The sequence below is a fragment of the Orycteropus afer genome, unplaced genomic scaffold (assembly GCF_000298275.1).
Source record: "Orycteropus afer afer isolate SDZICR_OR568_19922 unplaced genomic scaffold, OryAfe1.0 scaffold00023, whole genome shotgun sequence".
NCBI lineage: Eukaryota > Metazoa > Chordata > Mammalia > Tubulidentata > Orycteropodidae > Orycteropus > Orycteropus afer.
Genome location: NW_006921610.1, coordinates 17,532,133 through 17,548,119, shown reverse-complemented (window position 1 = coordinate 17,548,119; position 15,987 = coordinate 17,532,133). Strand labels below are relative to the sequence as shown.

The window sequence follows — 15,987 nt, the reverse complement described above, 5'->3', positions numbered from 1 at the left end:
TCAATAAATAGCAACTATTATGATATATCAAATGCATTAATCTTAAGAGCTTAGTTATTAAAATGATAATTATTGTACAACCAAATTTCTTCATCATTTTACTCTAAGAATGGATAAAAATGAACTGCATTTGATTTCTCAGATCAGTTTGCTCATGAATGTATAAGTAAAAGCAAAACAGCATACTTTAAGAATGCAAAAGATGACTTTGTGAAAGTAAAATCTAAATAGACATAGTATATCTAAATTGATTAATTGAATACATTCACAAATCAGTAATATTTCTAGTGATTCACGAAAAACTCCATTCAATTCAATTAAACATACATAATAGTATACCTATTATGTGCAATGTTTTATTATGTTCCAACTGTGACAAATGGTTGTAAAACTGAACCAGCAATAAAGGAAATGAAATAGAACAGAAAAGAAAATACAAGAGTACTTCAAATGTAGTAAGAATATGCATTATATTGTGAAGGTTTTGTTTCCATTTTAAATAAACACACACACATGGGTATGCTGTATATGGACAATGTAAATGTACTTATTATGGGCTATGGCCAAAAGTTTCATAACATCATTGCATTAGGATCTCTGGGTCATATACAGTTAGACGCTCTGGTGGCGTAGTGGATAAGACACTTGACTGCTAAGCAGAAGGTCAGCGGTTCAAACCCACCAGCTGCTCTGAGGGGGCGATTTACAGCCTTGGAAACCCAATGGGGTTGCTATGAATCGGAAACAACTCGATGGCAGTGAGTTAAGGTATGATTGCTACCCTCAAGAACCTTTTATCTGTAACTGAAGTACAACAGGTACATTAAAAAACAAACAAACAAACAAACAAAAACTCATGGAGATTTAAAGAAGGAAAGTAGTATATCTGTTTTGAGAGGCAGGGAAAGTGGTTGAGGTAAGTTTTTGGAGATGGGTAGGGCTTTGACCAGCAGAGGAGAAGGGAAAGGCCCTGAGTGGTAAAATACGAGTTATTTTCAGGCAGTACTGAGTAATCTAGCCTACAGCACAGGATACACATGCAAACTGATTAAAGAAGGCTAGAAAAGTACTTGAAAGCATACATACTGGAAGGCCCTGAAAGCCAGACCAATGAGGTTGGAAGTAATTTGATAAGGGCAGGAGAAGAGAAAAAGGTGAGATACTTGGAGCTCATTTTTACAAAGCTGATGTTAGATAAGGTTTCCATGATGGGACAGTGGGTGACTATGCTGTTGTTATGTGCCGTCAAGTCAGGCCCAACTCATAGTGACTCCTCCTTGGGTTTCCGAGGCAGTATCATTATGGAAGTAGATTGCCCAACCTTCCTTCTGAGGAGTGGCTGGTGGGTTTGAACCATCAGCCTTCTGGTTAGCAGTCAGGTGCCTTAGGCACTATACTACCAGAGCTCCCTGTAATTGGGACCTAAGTAAGTAATAGGACCTAAGTAAGAATGGATGCAGTAAAAAATGAAAGATGACTCCTGATGATACCTGGAGGTAAACAGACAGTGAGAAACAATGACAGGTTCAAAAGTATCACTGGGGTGGCTGGAATAATTGATTGGGTTAGATTAATGGTTCTTAACTCTGAGGGGTTTGAGATTGGGAGTGCAGAGAGATATCAAAAGGCGGAGGAATAAAATAGGTTTTGAAAAGGCAAAATAATTTTACCTGTTTTTACGAAAAAAAAAAAAAAAAAAAAGTACACTGTATGAAATCCCTTTAGGGATATGTACCACATTTTCAAAATTAAGAAACCCAAATCTCTAAAATTCTTCTCAGTCTACCATCCTTATCTTTTAAAGATGAAAGACATTATCTTAAGGATGCAAGAAATAAGGTAAGAAGAGGTGATACAGCTAATTAGTGGCAGAGCTAAAACTAGACCCTCAGTCTTCTAAATTCACAAAGGAATATTTTCCATTCTCAAGTTCAGTAAGTGGAGATACAGGTCCCACTGAAATACTATCTATGATGGCTTCAATTTTACAAATGTTAAAATTTAGCAAAGAAAGATAAAGCTGGAAAAACTCACTAGTTGGATGCAGATATTCACTCCCCCTTGTACTACTTTCTGTGTTAGAGAATCCTGTGTGACAGGCATTGCAGGAAACATGAGTGTATGAAACAGGACTTCCACCATAGTTATTGGGGCAATTATTATTTTGACCCTGTCATAACCCAAATCATGACCATATAAAGTATAGGAACTGAGAAAAACAAAATGCTAAAGTAATGTAACATCTACATTTTAAGACCTTTTATCTATTAATCCTAAATCATATCTACATTCACAGACTTTAAAAATTATAATGTTTTTAATTTCTTATTGGTCTATTAATACATTGGCCTTTTCTCATTCATTAATTAATTCACCTATTTCCTTGTCTCTTTCTCAAGTGTACATTTCTCACAAATTTTGGGCACAGTTGAATGAACCAAGAGCATTTTTCCTCAGTAATGTTTTCAAAGTTGTAACCTTTGAGAATAATTTCTTGAGAGATGTTTTGAGAGCTGTAATCTGGAACATATTATCTTATGGTCTTTCCTCTGGTAGGATGTATAAATGATCTTGCCTTGAGAGTTGAATTGATTCTGGTTTTCAGTTTCAGTAGAAAAGAGAAATTTATAGAATTTACAGAAGCTGGAAGAGGATACTTTTAGCATGCCTAGAGTTTCAGCTTGCCAGAGAATGGAGGTGGAGAGGGAAAGGACCAATTCCCAAAGGAAACGCTGAGGAACGGGAACAGTTACTACGAGTTCCTGCACCTGGTGAGTAAGTAGGTAAATTGTCAGAATCTCTTGTACATTTGGAAGAGAAGGGCAGTGGCAGAGTTAATAAATCCTTCCTGAGAAAGGAAGAGGGCTTCTCAAGTACTGAATTTTACCCTTGTCAGGGGTATTACGAAGAGGTGGGCCGGGAAGGCTTACTCCAATTGGAGAATACTCTGTGTAGCTGTCTCTTTTTAGGAAGTTGTACTCTTCACTTGCAAAGTATTTCCATCATTTATAACATGGCACTTTATCACCTCCAAGAGACAACTGACCATAGCACAATGTGTTATGTACTTTGAGAATGATACAATGAGTACAAGTGCTGTGAAACAATTAGGAAAGGAAGGGGAACGGAAGGTGTAGGAAAAGAAGCAACACTGAAGGTGAGATTTTACCAGGTGCAGAACAGGTATGTGTGTGACTATGTGAGAAAGCCAAAGGAAAAACAAAACAAAACAAAACAACCCACTTCCATGATGTTGATTCCAACTCATAGTGACCCTAGAAAACAGTGTAGAATTGCCCCTATAGGGTTTCCAAGGGTATAAATCTTTACAGAGGCAGACTGCTTCATCTTTCTCCCATGGAGAGGCTGATGGGTTCAAAGCATCAACATTTTGGTTAGCAGCCAAATGTGTTAACCAGTAAGTACATCACCAGAGCTCCTTAGACTATGTGAGAGGGGGAAAGGAATTTAAGCAACAAATAACAAAAGACATGGAAGTGGTAAGTGCATAGATCTATTCAGGAAATGGCTTAGAACCAGAATTCATGAGAGATTAGGTTGGGGTTAGATTCTGAAGAACCTCATTTGCTACAAAGGAAATCTAACATCATCCTGCAGAAAATCTGAGAGAGATTTTTATTCATATTATCTTCTCAAATGATATGGATTTAGAAAGAAAACTGATAGTAGTAGTAAATGACTTGAATATCAATACGAATTTGAAGTCTTTGTAGGAGTCAAGGTCCCAGAAGATAAGGGCAAGAACTGGAAAAATGGCAATAGAAATGAGAAAGAGGCATAAGTTCAAAATGAATAGGAACTTAGTGACCTGCTGACTATGAGATATTAGAAAAGAAAATGAGACAAGTGTAACTTTTGTCATCTGTTTCTTTCTTGGAATTATTTTCATGGGAGAAATTCTCTGATATGAAATTACTGATTCAAATAAAAAGTACAGAAATTTATGTGTCTCAGGAAAAATAAGTTACCTTGCCATCACCATGCATGAAGTTGTTTCCCCAAAACTTGGCCATTTTTAGTTATGGTATGCCTTTACTTTTGCTGCTTTGATCATTGTGACTTCTCTCAAAATTCCTTTGAAGGTACATTTATTTTATAATTGGCAAAATTAAAGTTTTTTTTCCCAAGATTTGACTTAGTATTGATTACTTCTGATATCATCATCTCTATTCCTTATTAGCTATGTGACCTTAGTTATTTAACTAAAGCCTTAGTGTCATCATCTGTACACAGAAAATAATTGTGCATCTCTATTGCAGAGAACAATGTTATGAGGATAAAGTAAGGTAACAGATGTAAAGGATCTAGCTCACTGCTTGGAACGTGTACAAATGGTAGCATGGCATCAGACCTCCTTGTCTAACTTTAGGAGGAGGAGAAAGAATCCCTATCAGCATCAGCCCACTGTTGAGTTCCATGAAATGGAGGTCAAACATACTTCCACTCTCTAAACTTTTTACCAATTCTGATACTAACCTTCCCTCCTACAGCCCTCTCTACTTTTCTATTGGGTTCGATAATTTGTTGCAATGACCACACAGAAATCACAGACCAAATTCACAATTACAGGGTTTATTAGGGAAGTAACAGGTTACAATTCAGGATCAGCATCCAGTAGGAACACTTCTTCACTTACTACTTCACTTACTACTTCTACACTCTTCACTTACTACCATGGTTAAGTTCTAAAGACCAGGTCATTATGTGAAATCAGCATTATGTGAGAGTTTGAGGTTGCATCCCATCTTGGGCACTGGTGTTTCACCCCAGGCCCCCACCCTAGGTTGCTCACTGCCCGTTGGGCACCCCTGGCATGTCTTGGAATGCATGTGGCATGGTGGGCCCTTCCTCACCACTAGGACTTCCTCAACACCATGGAGCCTGCCTGGGTTAGGGGTAGAGGTGGTGGTGGTAGTGGTGGTGAAGAGTTGCCCACAGACCACCAACTCCTGTCACCCACCTTGGGGGTGGGGGACATCACTGTTATCCCTCTGTTGCCTCCCACTGCCTGCCCTGGCAAAGAACCCCATTTGTCCTCTGACTACCCTGGTCCCACAGCCTCATGTGGTCCCTATCTCTCTTCTCCCCTTCTTGTTTCTTTACTGACTTCTCCAGCACCTTTAGGCCCTTGCCTTGCTGATCCCTGCCCACCCATGATCTTGCTGACAAACAGAAGGTGTCCTGCAGCGAGTTGGCTGCCATACCTCATGTGGCTCAGTTGTTGCCTTCTGGCATATTGTTTGAGGTGGCCGTCAGAGTGTGCCCGGGCCTGGCAGTGGCCTTATGTGTGGCCCAGATAATTTTTCAAAGTTGATATAAATGTAAAATGTTAGAGAGTGAGATGGTTGATAACTGAGGAGTAGGCATAAGAGGAATAACACAGGATAAGGTTCTTTGATCAGGACAGCTTCTTGGCTATGCCTCTAGGCAGGCATTTCTCTCATCCCTTTGCCCTTACCTCACCACTGCTCTACTTGGACAAGTGTTACAAAGCTCTCTAGCCTGCTGATTAGTGCCCAGATGCACCTCACTATGTCAGGAAGCCTCCTGCCTAAAAGTGCTCAGCTCTCTCACTCTGTGGGTTGGCAAGTCAGACCTTCACCAACTTGGTTCTGGAGTGTAGGGCTGTTCGTTCATGTGGGTCAGTGGGATGGAGCCACAGCTGCTGCCCAAGAGTGGGGAGACATGGCTGCCATGCCCAAGACATAGAGGAACGGGGCCCACCAGACCAAGGAGGTAAGTTTGCCACTCAGAGGAACTAGGGGACTGGAGCCACCCAGTGAAAGACATCTGTACAGATGCCACCCAATGAATATCTGTACAGGTGCCAACTTGACAAGGGGTAGAATTGTAGTAGTTAAGGTTGTGTGTCAACTTGGCTGGGCCTGATTAAGTGGTTGGGCAGCTAGATGTAGTTATTCTCCATGGTGAGAGTGGCAATCAATTCTATAGTGGAATCTACTAGAGCAGCTGAGTAGCTGCTTTAGGGATGTGGCCTGCTTTCAGTATGTAAGAAGCAGCTTTGAGAAAAATCTCTAGCTTGTTGGCATGCTTGAAACCTGCATGTAGCCAAGTCATTCAACAGCCTGCATGCCTTGCTGATCTTGGGACTTATGGACTTGAATTAGTGGCCTGCTGTGTTGTTTGGTAACACTGGAAATGTGCCTTTTCACTTGTCAACCTTGGGTGTGTCAGCCTCAGCAGCCAGCAGCTGCCTGAGTGAAGAAAAGTTTCCAGCTTCAGTGGGCCCGAAGCAGGAGGCAGAGCTAAAGCCCAAGGTTGAAGGACTTTCACCCAGCCCCTAGAGCCTGGCACTTTGAACTCAGACTTCCAGCCTCCAAGACTGTAAGAGAATAAACTCCTGTTTGTTAAAGCAATTCCACCTGTGGTATCCTCTCTTAGAGCAGCACTAGGTAACCAAAACACTTTACTTTTGCTGGACTCTGCTTATAGCAAAATTTTATACCTTTATATTACTGTGACATGAGTTATTTGTGTTCCTAGAACTTTTATATCATTTCAATCATAGTGTAGCTGCTATGCTGAAAATAAGAGTGTAGCTGGGAGCTAAGTGAAGCAGGAGTAGGGAGAGGAGGGAAATGTTATATAATTATCCAACATTTGACTCCAGAACTAAGGATCAGGAATATGCCAAGATCACTGTAATAACCACTGCCATGCCAGATACTAACCAGAAGCTTTCCACATACTATTCTTAACCTCCAATTAAAGGTGAACCAGAAAGACTTCTGTCTGCAAAACCGTAGTTCAGTTTCTAGTTTCCCATAATCCTTTCTGGCCATCTCCTACCATGTCTGCAGTGTAGAACAAAGAGCCCTCAAGCAAGACTTTGGTTGTTCATAGAAAATAATATTTTGTTTGGAATTATCATTGGTGGGAAACTCTTAAATATACATTCCACTGATTTGATATCTTGAGTATTTTTTTTTTAAACAACAACAATAAAACCATCTCAAAAGGCTCACAACATGACCCTGTCATGAGAAAAATATTTGTAGTGAGGACTCTCTAGACATTTTGATTCATTTGTAAGATGGTGTCTGATGGATGCTTCATGTAACAGAATGGCCTTTGAATTTTCTGGATAAAATTAAAATAATGGCAATAAAAATTTTTTTTTTTTGTTTTAAAGAATTAACTTTTAAGGTTGTTGTTGTTATGTGCTGTCAAGTCAGCTCTGACTCACAGCAACCCTATGTACAACAGAACGAAACACTGCCCGGTCCATTATATCAGTGTTTCACTGCTATTCATAAGGTTGTCACTGGCCAATTCTTTAAGAAGTGGATGGCCCCTTCCTTCTTCTGAGTCTGTCTTAGTCTGGAAGCTCCGCTAAAACCTGTCCACCATGGGTGACCCAGTGGCATAGCCTCCAGCCTTACAGCAACACGCAAGCCACCACAGCATGACAAGCTGACAGATGAGTGGTGGGACTTTTAAGGTATAGCATCATTATTGTCTTCTTTACATTCAAAATGTATTGCGCTTCTATCTACAAACTCTGAAGGGAAGTGCACAAGTCTTCTAGTTAAAATTTGCATAGTTTATAAAGCATTTTGTCCCAATTATATAATTGTGCTGAAATTCTCATTATAAGTCATTGAAGTGGGTAGGAGATGTGCTTTTATTATTATTATTTTCCTGTTTTGTGTTCTTCTTTTCTCCCACAGATTAATTAACTGAGGTTAACCTAGAAAGCTACAGGACCTAGCCCCAAACCCAGTCTTCTGACTTCAATTCCTATACTAAATCAGGGTTTCTCAACCTTGGTACTATTGACATTTTGGACTGGATAATTCTTTGTTGTGAGCGGGCTGTCTTGTGCACTGCAGGAAGTTTAGCAGTATTCCTGGGTTCTCTAATCACTAGAGCAGAGTACTCCACTCACTAGATACCAGTAACAATCTCTGGCCCCCACAGCTGTGACAACCAAAAATGTTTATAGGTATTACCAAATGTTCCATGGGGGTCAAAATTATTCCTGGCTGACAACCACTGTAAGCTTTCTAAAATGCCATGTCACCCGTAAGTAATAATTAACTCCATTCCCAGAGAGACCAACATGATTTCATAGTTGTTCTGTCTTATAGGACACAGTTGCTAGATGTGTACTTGATACCAGCTGGCTTGTCTCCAGCAAGAGGACTGCTGGCAATCTTCTAATATGTTAAAGAGTTTTTAACTTCCTGGGATAATCTCCCCCAGATTAAGGCAGAAATATTACATAGGCTTGGTTTTCTCTCTGATCAGCAAGAGATCACATGCATAGTGAAGAGCTGAGGTGGTCAGTTAGTAGTGTTGTTCACCAAATATTTCCATTCTCTTCACTTCTGGGCACAAAGCAGGGTTGCATTTCCTGGCCCTGTTTTTGTTGGGAAGTGATTTACAACTGTTCAAGGACTTAAGTGGAACTGTTACTTGTAGGTCAGAGCACTCACTTGCTGATGGGAGACCCTCCTGAGCATTCTCTTCCTTCTGGTGTGGTAACTGGCAATGTCTGAGATGTTGACTGCTCTGTTAGCTTGGGTTCCCAAGAGATGATGATTACGATGATTAGAAAGAACACTCCTTCCCACCCACAATAAACATACAAAGTGAGCAAGAAATAAATCTTAGGTGTTTTAAGCCACTGAAATTCTAATGTTGTTTGTTACTTTACCATAACCCATCTTATCCTGACTAAGAACTGAAAGATGACATAAAATTGAAAACATATTTACATTAAATCTATATTAGTTATATTAAAAACAGAAAATGGAATATAAATCACCTAGAATTTACACTTGCTCAAGTCTTAGGATTTTGTCCTTCAGATATTTCTACTTTTCATTCACCAACTCTTTGTAGTCATTGTTAGGTGTCGTTGGGTCAAATGAAACATTGCCCTGTCCTGTGCTATCTTCATAATCATTGCTATGTTTGAGCCCACTCTTGTAGCCACTGTGACAATCCATCCTGTTGAGCATCTTCCTCTTTTTTACTGACCCTCTACCAAGTATGATGTCCTTCTCCAAGGACTGGTCCATCTTGGTAACATGTCCAAAGTACATGAGATGAAGGCTCACCATCCTCCCTTCTAAGGAGAACTCTAGGTGGACTTCATCCGAGACAAATTTTTTGTTCTTCTGGCAGCCCATCATATATTTACTATTCTTCACCAACATCATAATTCAAAGGCATCGATTCTTTTTCTGTTTTCCTCATTCATTGTTCAGCTCTCGCATGCATATGAGATGATTGAAAATAACATTAACTTGGTTCAGGCACACCAACTATCTAGTATTTGGAAATTGTGTTTCAGTGTAGAGTTCCTCACGTAGTTAGCTGCTGTTGAGTCGATTTTGAACTCACAGGGACCCCATGTGTGCAGAGTAGAACTGCTCCACATGGTTTTCATGGTGGGGGCCTTTTGGAAGATCGCCTGGCTTGTCTTCCAAGAAACCTTTGGGAGGGTCAAACCCCCAGCCTTTTGGCTAGTAGTAGAGTGCTTAACCATTTGTGCCACCTAGAGAATCCTAAAGTTCGGATAAGATAGGTAAATTGACTATGCTATTTTGTGAAACTCATTCTCTCATTCTTTCAAATAGTATTTTTTGAGCACTAAATATGGGCTGAATGCTATTTGGGATATCTTTCTATCTCATATTGCTTTTTACATCTTTCTCCTGATGAAGACAGATGGAAGAGAGAGGAGGGAGATCATTTTAACATCTCGGGTGGGAATATTTAGGAAATGAAAAAAAAAAATAATTCAAGTTTTTGTTTTTTTTTTAACTTTCCATTTGCAAAGAGATAAGCAGAGAAAAGAGAAACCACTTCACATGAATGGCCAAGAACCTCTCATCATTAACATTTCCTACTTCCTTACTTATAAATCAGGGATAATTTTGTGGACTTCCATGTAGAACACGGGCTGAGCAGGTCAATCCTAGAAACACACTGACTAGATTTTAATTATAGCTTCACAATTGATTAGCTGGGTTATTTCAGGCAAGTAGTTAATCTTTCTACCAACCAACCAACCTCACTGCCATCGAGTTGGATCTGACTCATAGCGACCCCTCCTTGGGTTTCCCAGGCAGTATCGCTACGGAAGTAGATTGCCCAACCTTCCTTCTGAGGAGTGGCTGATGGGTTTGAACCACCACCCCTCTGGTTAGCAGTCAAGTGCCTTAGGCACTATGCCACCAGAGCTCTGTTTCTGTGCCTATAAAATGGGATTAAAAAAGTGCCTAATTTATAACTTTGAGAAGATTGAATAAGGTAATGCATGAAGAACTTAAAATACTACCGGCACATGCTAAGTGCTTAAGAAATGTCACCTGTAATGCTTTTAAAGTGATGAATAAAAGCAGTGTAGTGGGAATACAAATTCCCAAGGATCACAGAACATGTCTGCTTTATTCATTACTTTGTCCTTAGTGCCTAGCATAGTGCTAGGAACAAAGTATATATTTAAAAATATGTATTGAACAAATACATAAGTGAGTAGGGATGAGGAGGCTGACTCTCAAGTTCTACTCCTAGCCTCACCGCCATTTACTGCCCAGACCTCTCACTGCACCCAGCTGTGTGACCTTGGAAAGGTCATTAACTGTCTTGCCTATAAACTGTAATGGAAACTCACAAGTCTACCACATTTTTCAAAAAACATATTACAATCATCTCTAACATATGTTTCACCTGAAAATAATGAACAATACGGAGACTGTATACAGAATAGAATATACAGTTTCTGCATTATAGTTTTGAAATATTCAAAAGAGATTTAGTGGAGATTGTTTGCTCAGTGATGTGGTAGTTTCCCCCAAAAGCTCTGCAGGGAATGAAATTGGAGAAAGGGCAATGGCCCTGTTCTCATATAGTATACCTTTCTTGGGTTTTCAATACATCTTATGTAAAACAGAAAAGATAACTCACAGGCTATGAAATTAAAGTGACTTAGATGTTTGGAACTCCAGTTTCTCTACCTGTAATATGGGATAATACCTACTGCATTGGGATTATTATGAACATTACATGTTTTTAATCTGGCAAAGGTCCAGGTAACAAGCAAACTCTCAACAAATGGTAGTTACTGATAGCATAATATAATAATTGCAATTATTTCCATGAAACCACTTTCTCACAAATGTTAACAGTATTGAGAATAATTCTCTCTGGTAGTACACAATGAATAATTTGGTCTTACAATTTGAGTTTTAGATATGTTACTGCAAGTACCAGGAGCTCTGATGGTGTAGTGCGTAAGACATTTGACTGCTAACCAGAAGGTTGGTGGTTCAAACCCACCAGCCACTCCTGGGAAGGAAGACCGGGCAATCTACTTCCATAGAGATACTGCCTCAGAAACCAAAGGAGGGGTCGCTATGAGATGGGACCAACTTGATGGCAGTGAGTTTGGTTTGTTTTGGTATTGCAAGTACATAAATCATTTTGAGGAACAGCAAGATAAGAGATTAGGAGTACTAGTTGAGGGCCTGGGGATAAATTAATGTTCAAACTTAGAGAAACAGTTGTGTCAGAAAGCAAGAAGAACATGGAGAGCAGCACAGCACTATGGTTAAAAGTACAACCCAGCTGTGTGACCTTGAGTAAGTTATTTAATTTCTCTATGCTCAGTCTGTCCACCTGGAAGATATGGAAATAATAAGTCTGCACAAGACTGTTATAAAGAGTTAGAGTTAATATTTGTAAAGGGCTTAGGAGAATGCTTGGTACAGAGTAAGTGCTATATTAAGTGTTGAATAAACCAGAGTGCTGGTAATAATGGCTGAAGTTACAAAGAATGGCTTGTTAGGAAACCTTTGGAGCAAAGATGGGGAGCAATGGAAGTGTGTACATAGACAATCTGATACCCCTTCCTGTGGGCTTCTACATCATTCCATAATTATTTCACAGTAATGTGTTAATGTATCTGTTAATTGTATATAAGTGGCTCCCTGAGACAGAGCTCCCTGAAGGCAAACTGAATCCTGTTCACCACAGAATCCCCTTCCCATAATGCTCAGTAAGTATGTGTTGAATTGGAGCCAAAGTGAGCAACAAGATAGGAGCTGTAATTACTGAGCACAAGGTACTTCAGCTCTAACTTCCACACCCTACTTTCAACCTTGCATGCAATTCTAATCAGTTCAGTGTGGCACGGGAGGGCTGTGATCCAAAGAATGTGGCCCTCTGAGTGAAAACCTAGTCTTTTCCTGTAATGGTGGCCTAAAATTATACAATGGTAAAGGGGGCTAGGAAGCTTTCTGCTTTGGAATTTCCTCTAGCCACTTTTCTCAGTACATCTGCAAGTACCTTAAAGCTGGCACAAACAAAACTGAACTCATTAGCTTTGCAAGAGTTGAATTCTTTCCTTTCTCCACAGTCATCCATCTACCAATTTTTTTTCTGTGTTTTCCTTGAGAATCTCACTCACTTCCACTAACCTTTCTGCCATCACCTCAGAAAAATCACACTTGGATCTCCAGTGTAGAGTTTCACTATGATTCTGCCTAGATACTACTGGAAGATATACCTAAGATACAAGTTTCGTCATGTATCTTCCTTGTTTAAGATTTAGAATCCCTATTCTTTACCATTACCTCATCTATTTTAGTTATCAAGATCCTCAATATTTTGGCCCTATCCTACCTATCCAAATGCATTACCTATTTATTAAGGTCTGCATGTAAAATCTCTTGTTTCATTTATATTAGAGACCTCACAGTAGCAGTCAATGCAGTTGTTCCCTCATTTACATAATATTTAAAATGTTTGCTTCTATTTGCCTGTGTGTTTCCCCCTGTTGGACAATCCCAATCCTTCTTTTCTGATTATTCAAATATCTTTGGCTATTCAAGTACTAGCTCTTCAATTAGCACACTATTCTAAGTCTTATGTAGTTCTTGGGTGCCAAAGAGCCAATTCTGACTCTGTGTGTTACAGAGGAGAACTTCCCCACAGGATTTTCTTGGCTGTTGTTTTAATGGAAGTAGATTGTCAGGCCTTTCCTTCTGTGGTGTTTTTGGGTGGGTTTGAACCAACAACCTCTAGGTTAGCAGTCGATCACAAATACCAACATATAATTATATTAACTTGTGTTTTACATTGTTTCCTGTGCTTATATACAAGGGTCCCCTTTTCAACCAAACCATAAGTTCCTTAAAGGCTGGAAGTTTAAATTATTTTAGCCATTTATTCAACAAATATTCACTGAGCTCAAGCATTGTGCAGGGCTTATAGTGATGAACATGACAGACATCCAAGCACCTACATGCTAGTGTAGGTGCTTGGAAGGAGAGATAAAACAAATTCACATGCATAATTATATAATTAGGATTTGTGGTAAACACCATGAACAAAAAGCTTAGTACAATGAAGCTTCATATTGAAAGAAAATGCTTCTTAGCTGAGATCTAAAGGATAAAGCAGAAATAAACAGGCAAATTATCCACAGGTCTGAAAAAAAGCCTGGTACCTTAGAGGAACAGAAAAAAAAGGTTGGTATTGGTAAATTGCAAGGACTAAAGAGGAGCCATGTCAAATGAGGCTACTGAAGGAAGGAATGGGTATAGTTCTCAATACATACTTGTTAAGTAAAGGTACACTTTAGGTGGTCCTTAGGAGTTCATAATGAACAAAGGCAAACGCCATTTTTGAATTTTTGTTGTCTGTGTATTCAGAGTTTTTTTTTTAAAATGCCGAATACTGAAAGCTTAAAAGAAATAGAAACCCTTAAGTGCTTATGTAAGCTATTAGGATATCCATCCATTAAGGATGACAGGATCTGTGGCTACCAGCATCAAATTTTTGTCTTTTTTCTCAAGTACAATAAAAAGGTATGGACCATGACAACTATGGTATACACTGTAGTTCACTCCATATTATAAGTTAGATGCCAACATGCTTTACATGAGCCACCTAACAGATGGTAATGTATTTCAGTCATTGCCAATGTGAGCAGGATTCAAACCAGTGACCCCAGAGGTGAGAGGTTATATATCCAATTACAAATTTCCACTTTCCTTAAGTGTTAAGATGCCTAAAGCAATATATTTTATTTACATCAAGATGCATTCTATAAACTATATTTGATAAAAAAGATGACTTCACATTCTCAACTTAAATCAAAGAATGCTTACTTAAGTATTTTTTTAATTGAATCAGACTTTAATGCTGTCGTATAATCTTTTGGTTAACAGTGCTCATCTTGATTATTCTAACAAAGGGAAACATGGAAATTAATACTTAAATTGTAGAGTTTATGTCATCTATAAAAATACACACTAGAAAATTCAAAAGGAATACCTGGGACATCTGTGAAGGTTTCTCCAAGGACAGAGACGTGGAAACTGAGTCCTAGGTCCTTTAGATGCATTAATACCTTAAAAAAACTCTCGGGATCTTTATCATGTTCCCTAAAAATAAACACACGAAATACAACTTGTATTACCTTAGGGTATGTATTAGGAAAAACGTTTTTGCTTCCCATAGTATCAGTTCTGTCTGTGGTGTAGTGCTGGCTAGAGGAGCCTCTGGCAGCCCAGCACAGCTTTCTCCCTAGAACCCACCAGCACCAAGTGGTTTCTCGTCTACAAACTTCTCCCTCATGATCAAAACGCACCACTACTGAAGTTTTAAGGCTTTGCAGCCTTTTATTAAAGGAGAAATCTATCTTGTTTTCACATTTTAAGGTTACGTTACAGAAAATGTAGTACATTTTCCTTTCTCCTAAAAGGTTAATTTTTCTACTCAATGCAGGCTTTTAAAAAAGAAGAAGAAAAAAAGGTTCATTCTCACGATGAAAAAAAGGTTCATCATGAGTATGTTCCAAAAATGCTTTTCATTTCCATGGGCCTGAACACTATTTTCTCACATTTATCGAGCCCCTTCATTCCCACAAGCAACTCACAATTTAGGGAGTGAGATTATATACTCTCTCACTTAAAATAAATGAATGGAGAATTATAAACACATCAAAAGGGGGTAGACCTGAGTCAATGTCTGCTGACTATTAATTTATGAGTAGAAGTTATTCAACATATGAAAGAATAATAATAATGATAATTTAGTAAAGGCTTTGAAAAAACAGGATTATTTAGTAAAGGCTTTTGAAAAAACGGAATTATTTTTTGTTTGTTTAGCTTGTCAGTCTTCTTTGTAATGACAGAATAGAGGCTAAAGGAAACTAAATTATTATTTTTTTAAATTATCCAATTCAATAAATCACATTAAAATGGAATAAGTTTTTTTTTTTTTTACATTGTAAGGTGTGAATATCTCAGTATTTCTTGCATTTAATTACACTGTTTTAAATTATCTTATTTCAAACAGATGTGGACCAGATGTCTTCAAAATATTTGGCTTTTTATTTATAATTCAGAATTTTAACTTCTTTTTTATATAACAAAAAAATAGTTCTATATCAGCAATTGAATTTCTCATTTACCAACTAATTATGTAAAATAAATCTGTAAATTGATCAAACTGCTATATGAAATATGAAAATTACATCATTCAGGAAATCTCATGAAAAATGACATCTGCAACCCTAAATGTGTTAATTCACAATTCAGTCAATATTTTCAGTATCAAGAATTAAAACAAATGCATCTTCTAATTAACATTTTAAAATGGCATTTATAATCTTATGAAACTGTAACATCTTATAGAATTAAAATTCTATAACATAATTTATTTTAGTTTTACATTTCTGAATCTCTCATGGTTTGATGTACTTCAAACAACAAAGAAGGCAAAATGTTTGTCGCTTTTTAAGATGATATGCATTACATACAGGTACCACAGGAAGTTTTTGGATAATTCTCATATATACTACTGCTGTGGGCAGGAACAAAGACTCAAAACATTTTCAAAATATAGAATATACCATATGCTATCTTCAACCATATCAACCATATAACTGCCACCCAAGTTGTACAATGTTCTTTTAATCTGATT

At 38.3% G+C, this 15,987-nt stretch overlaps 1 protein-coding gene across 1 annotated transcript in view; it reads right to left on the bottom strand.

The window, feature by feature from the left end:
* The window catches only part of GTDC1 (glycosyltransferase like domain containing 1), a 382,022-nt gene that overhangs the window by 13,023 nt on the left and 353,012 nt on the right, over window positions 1-15,987 (bottom strand). Inside the window, exon 5 of the mRNA XM_007934950.2 lies at window positions 14,335-14,444. Coding sequence (XP_007933141.1) covers window positions 14,335-14,444 — 110 coding nt within the window. The remainder of the gene's footprint in view (window positions 1-14,334; window positions 14,445-15,987) is intronic.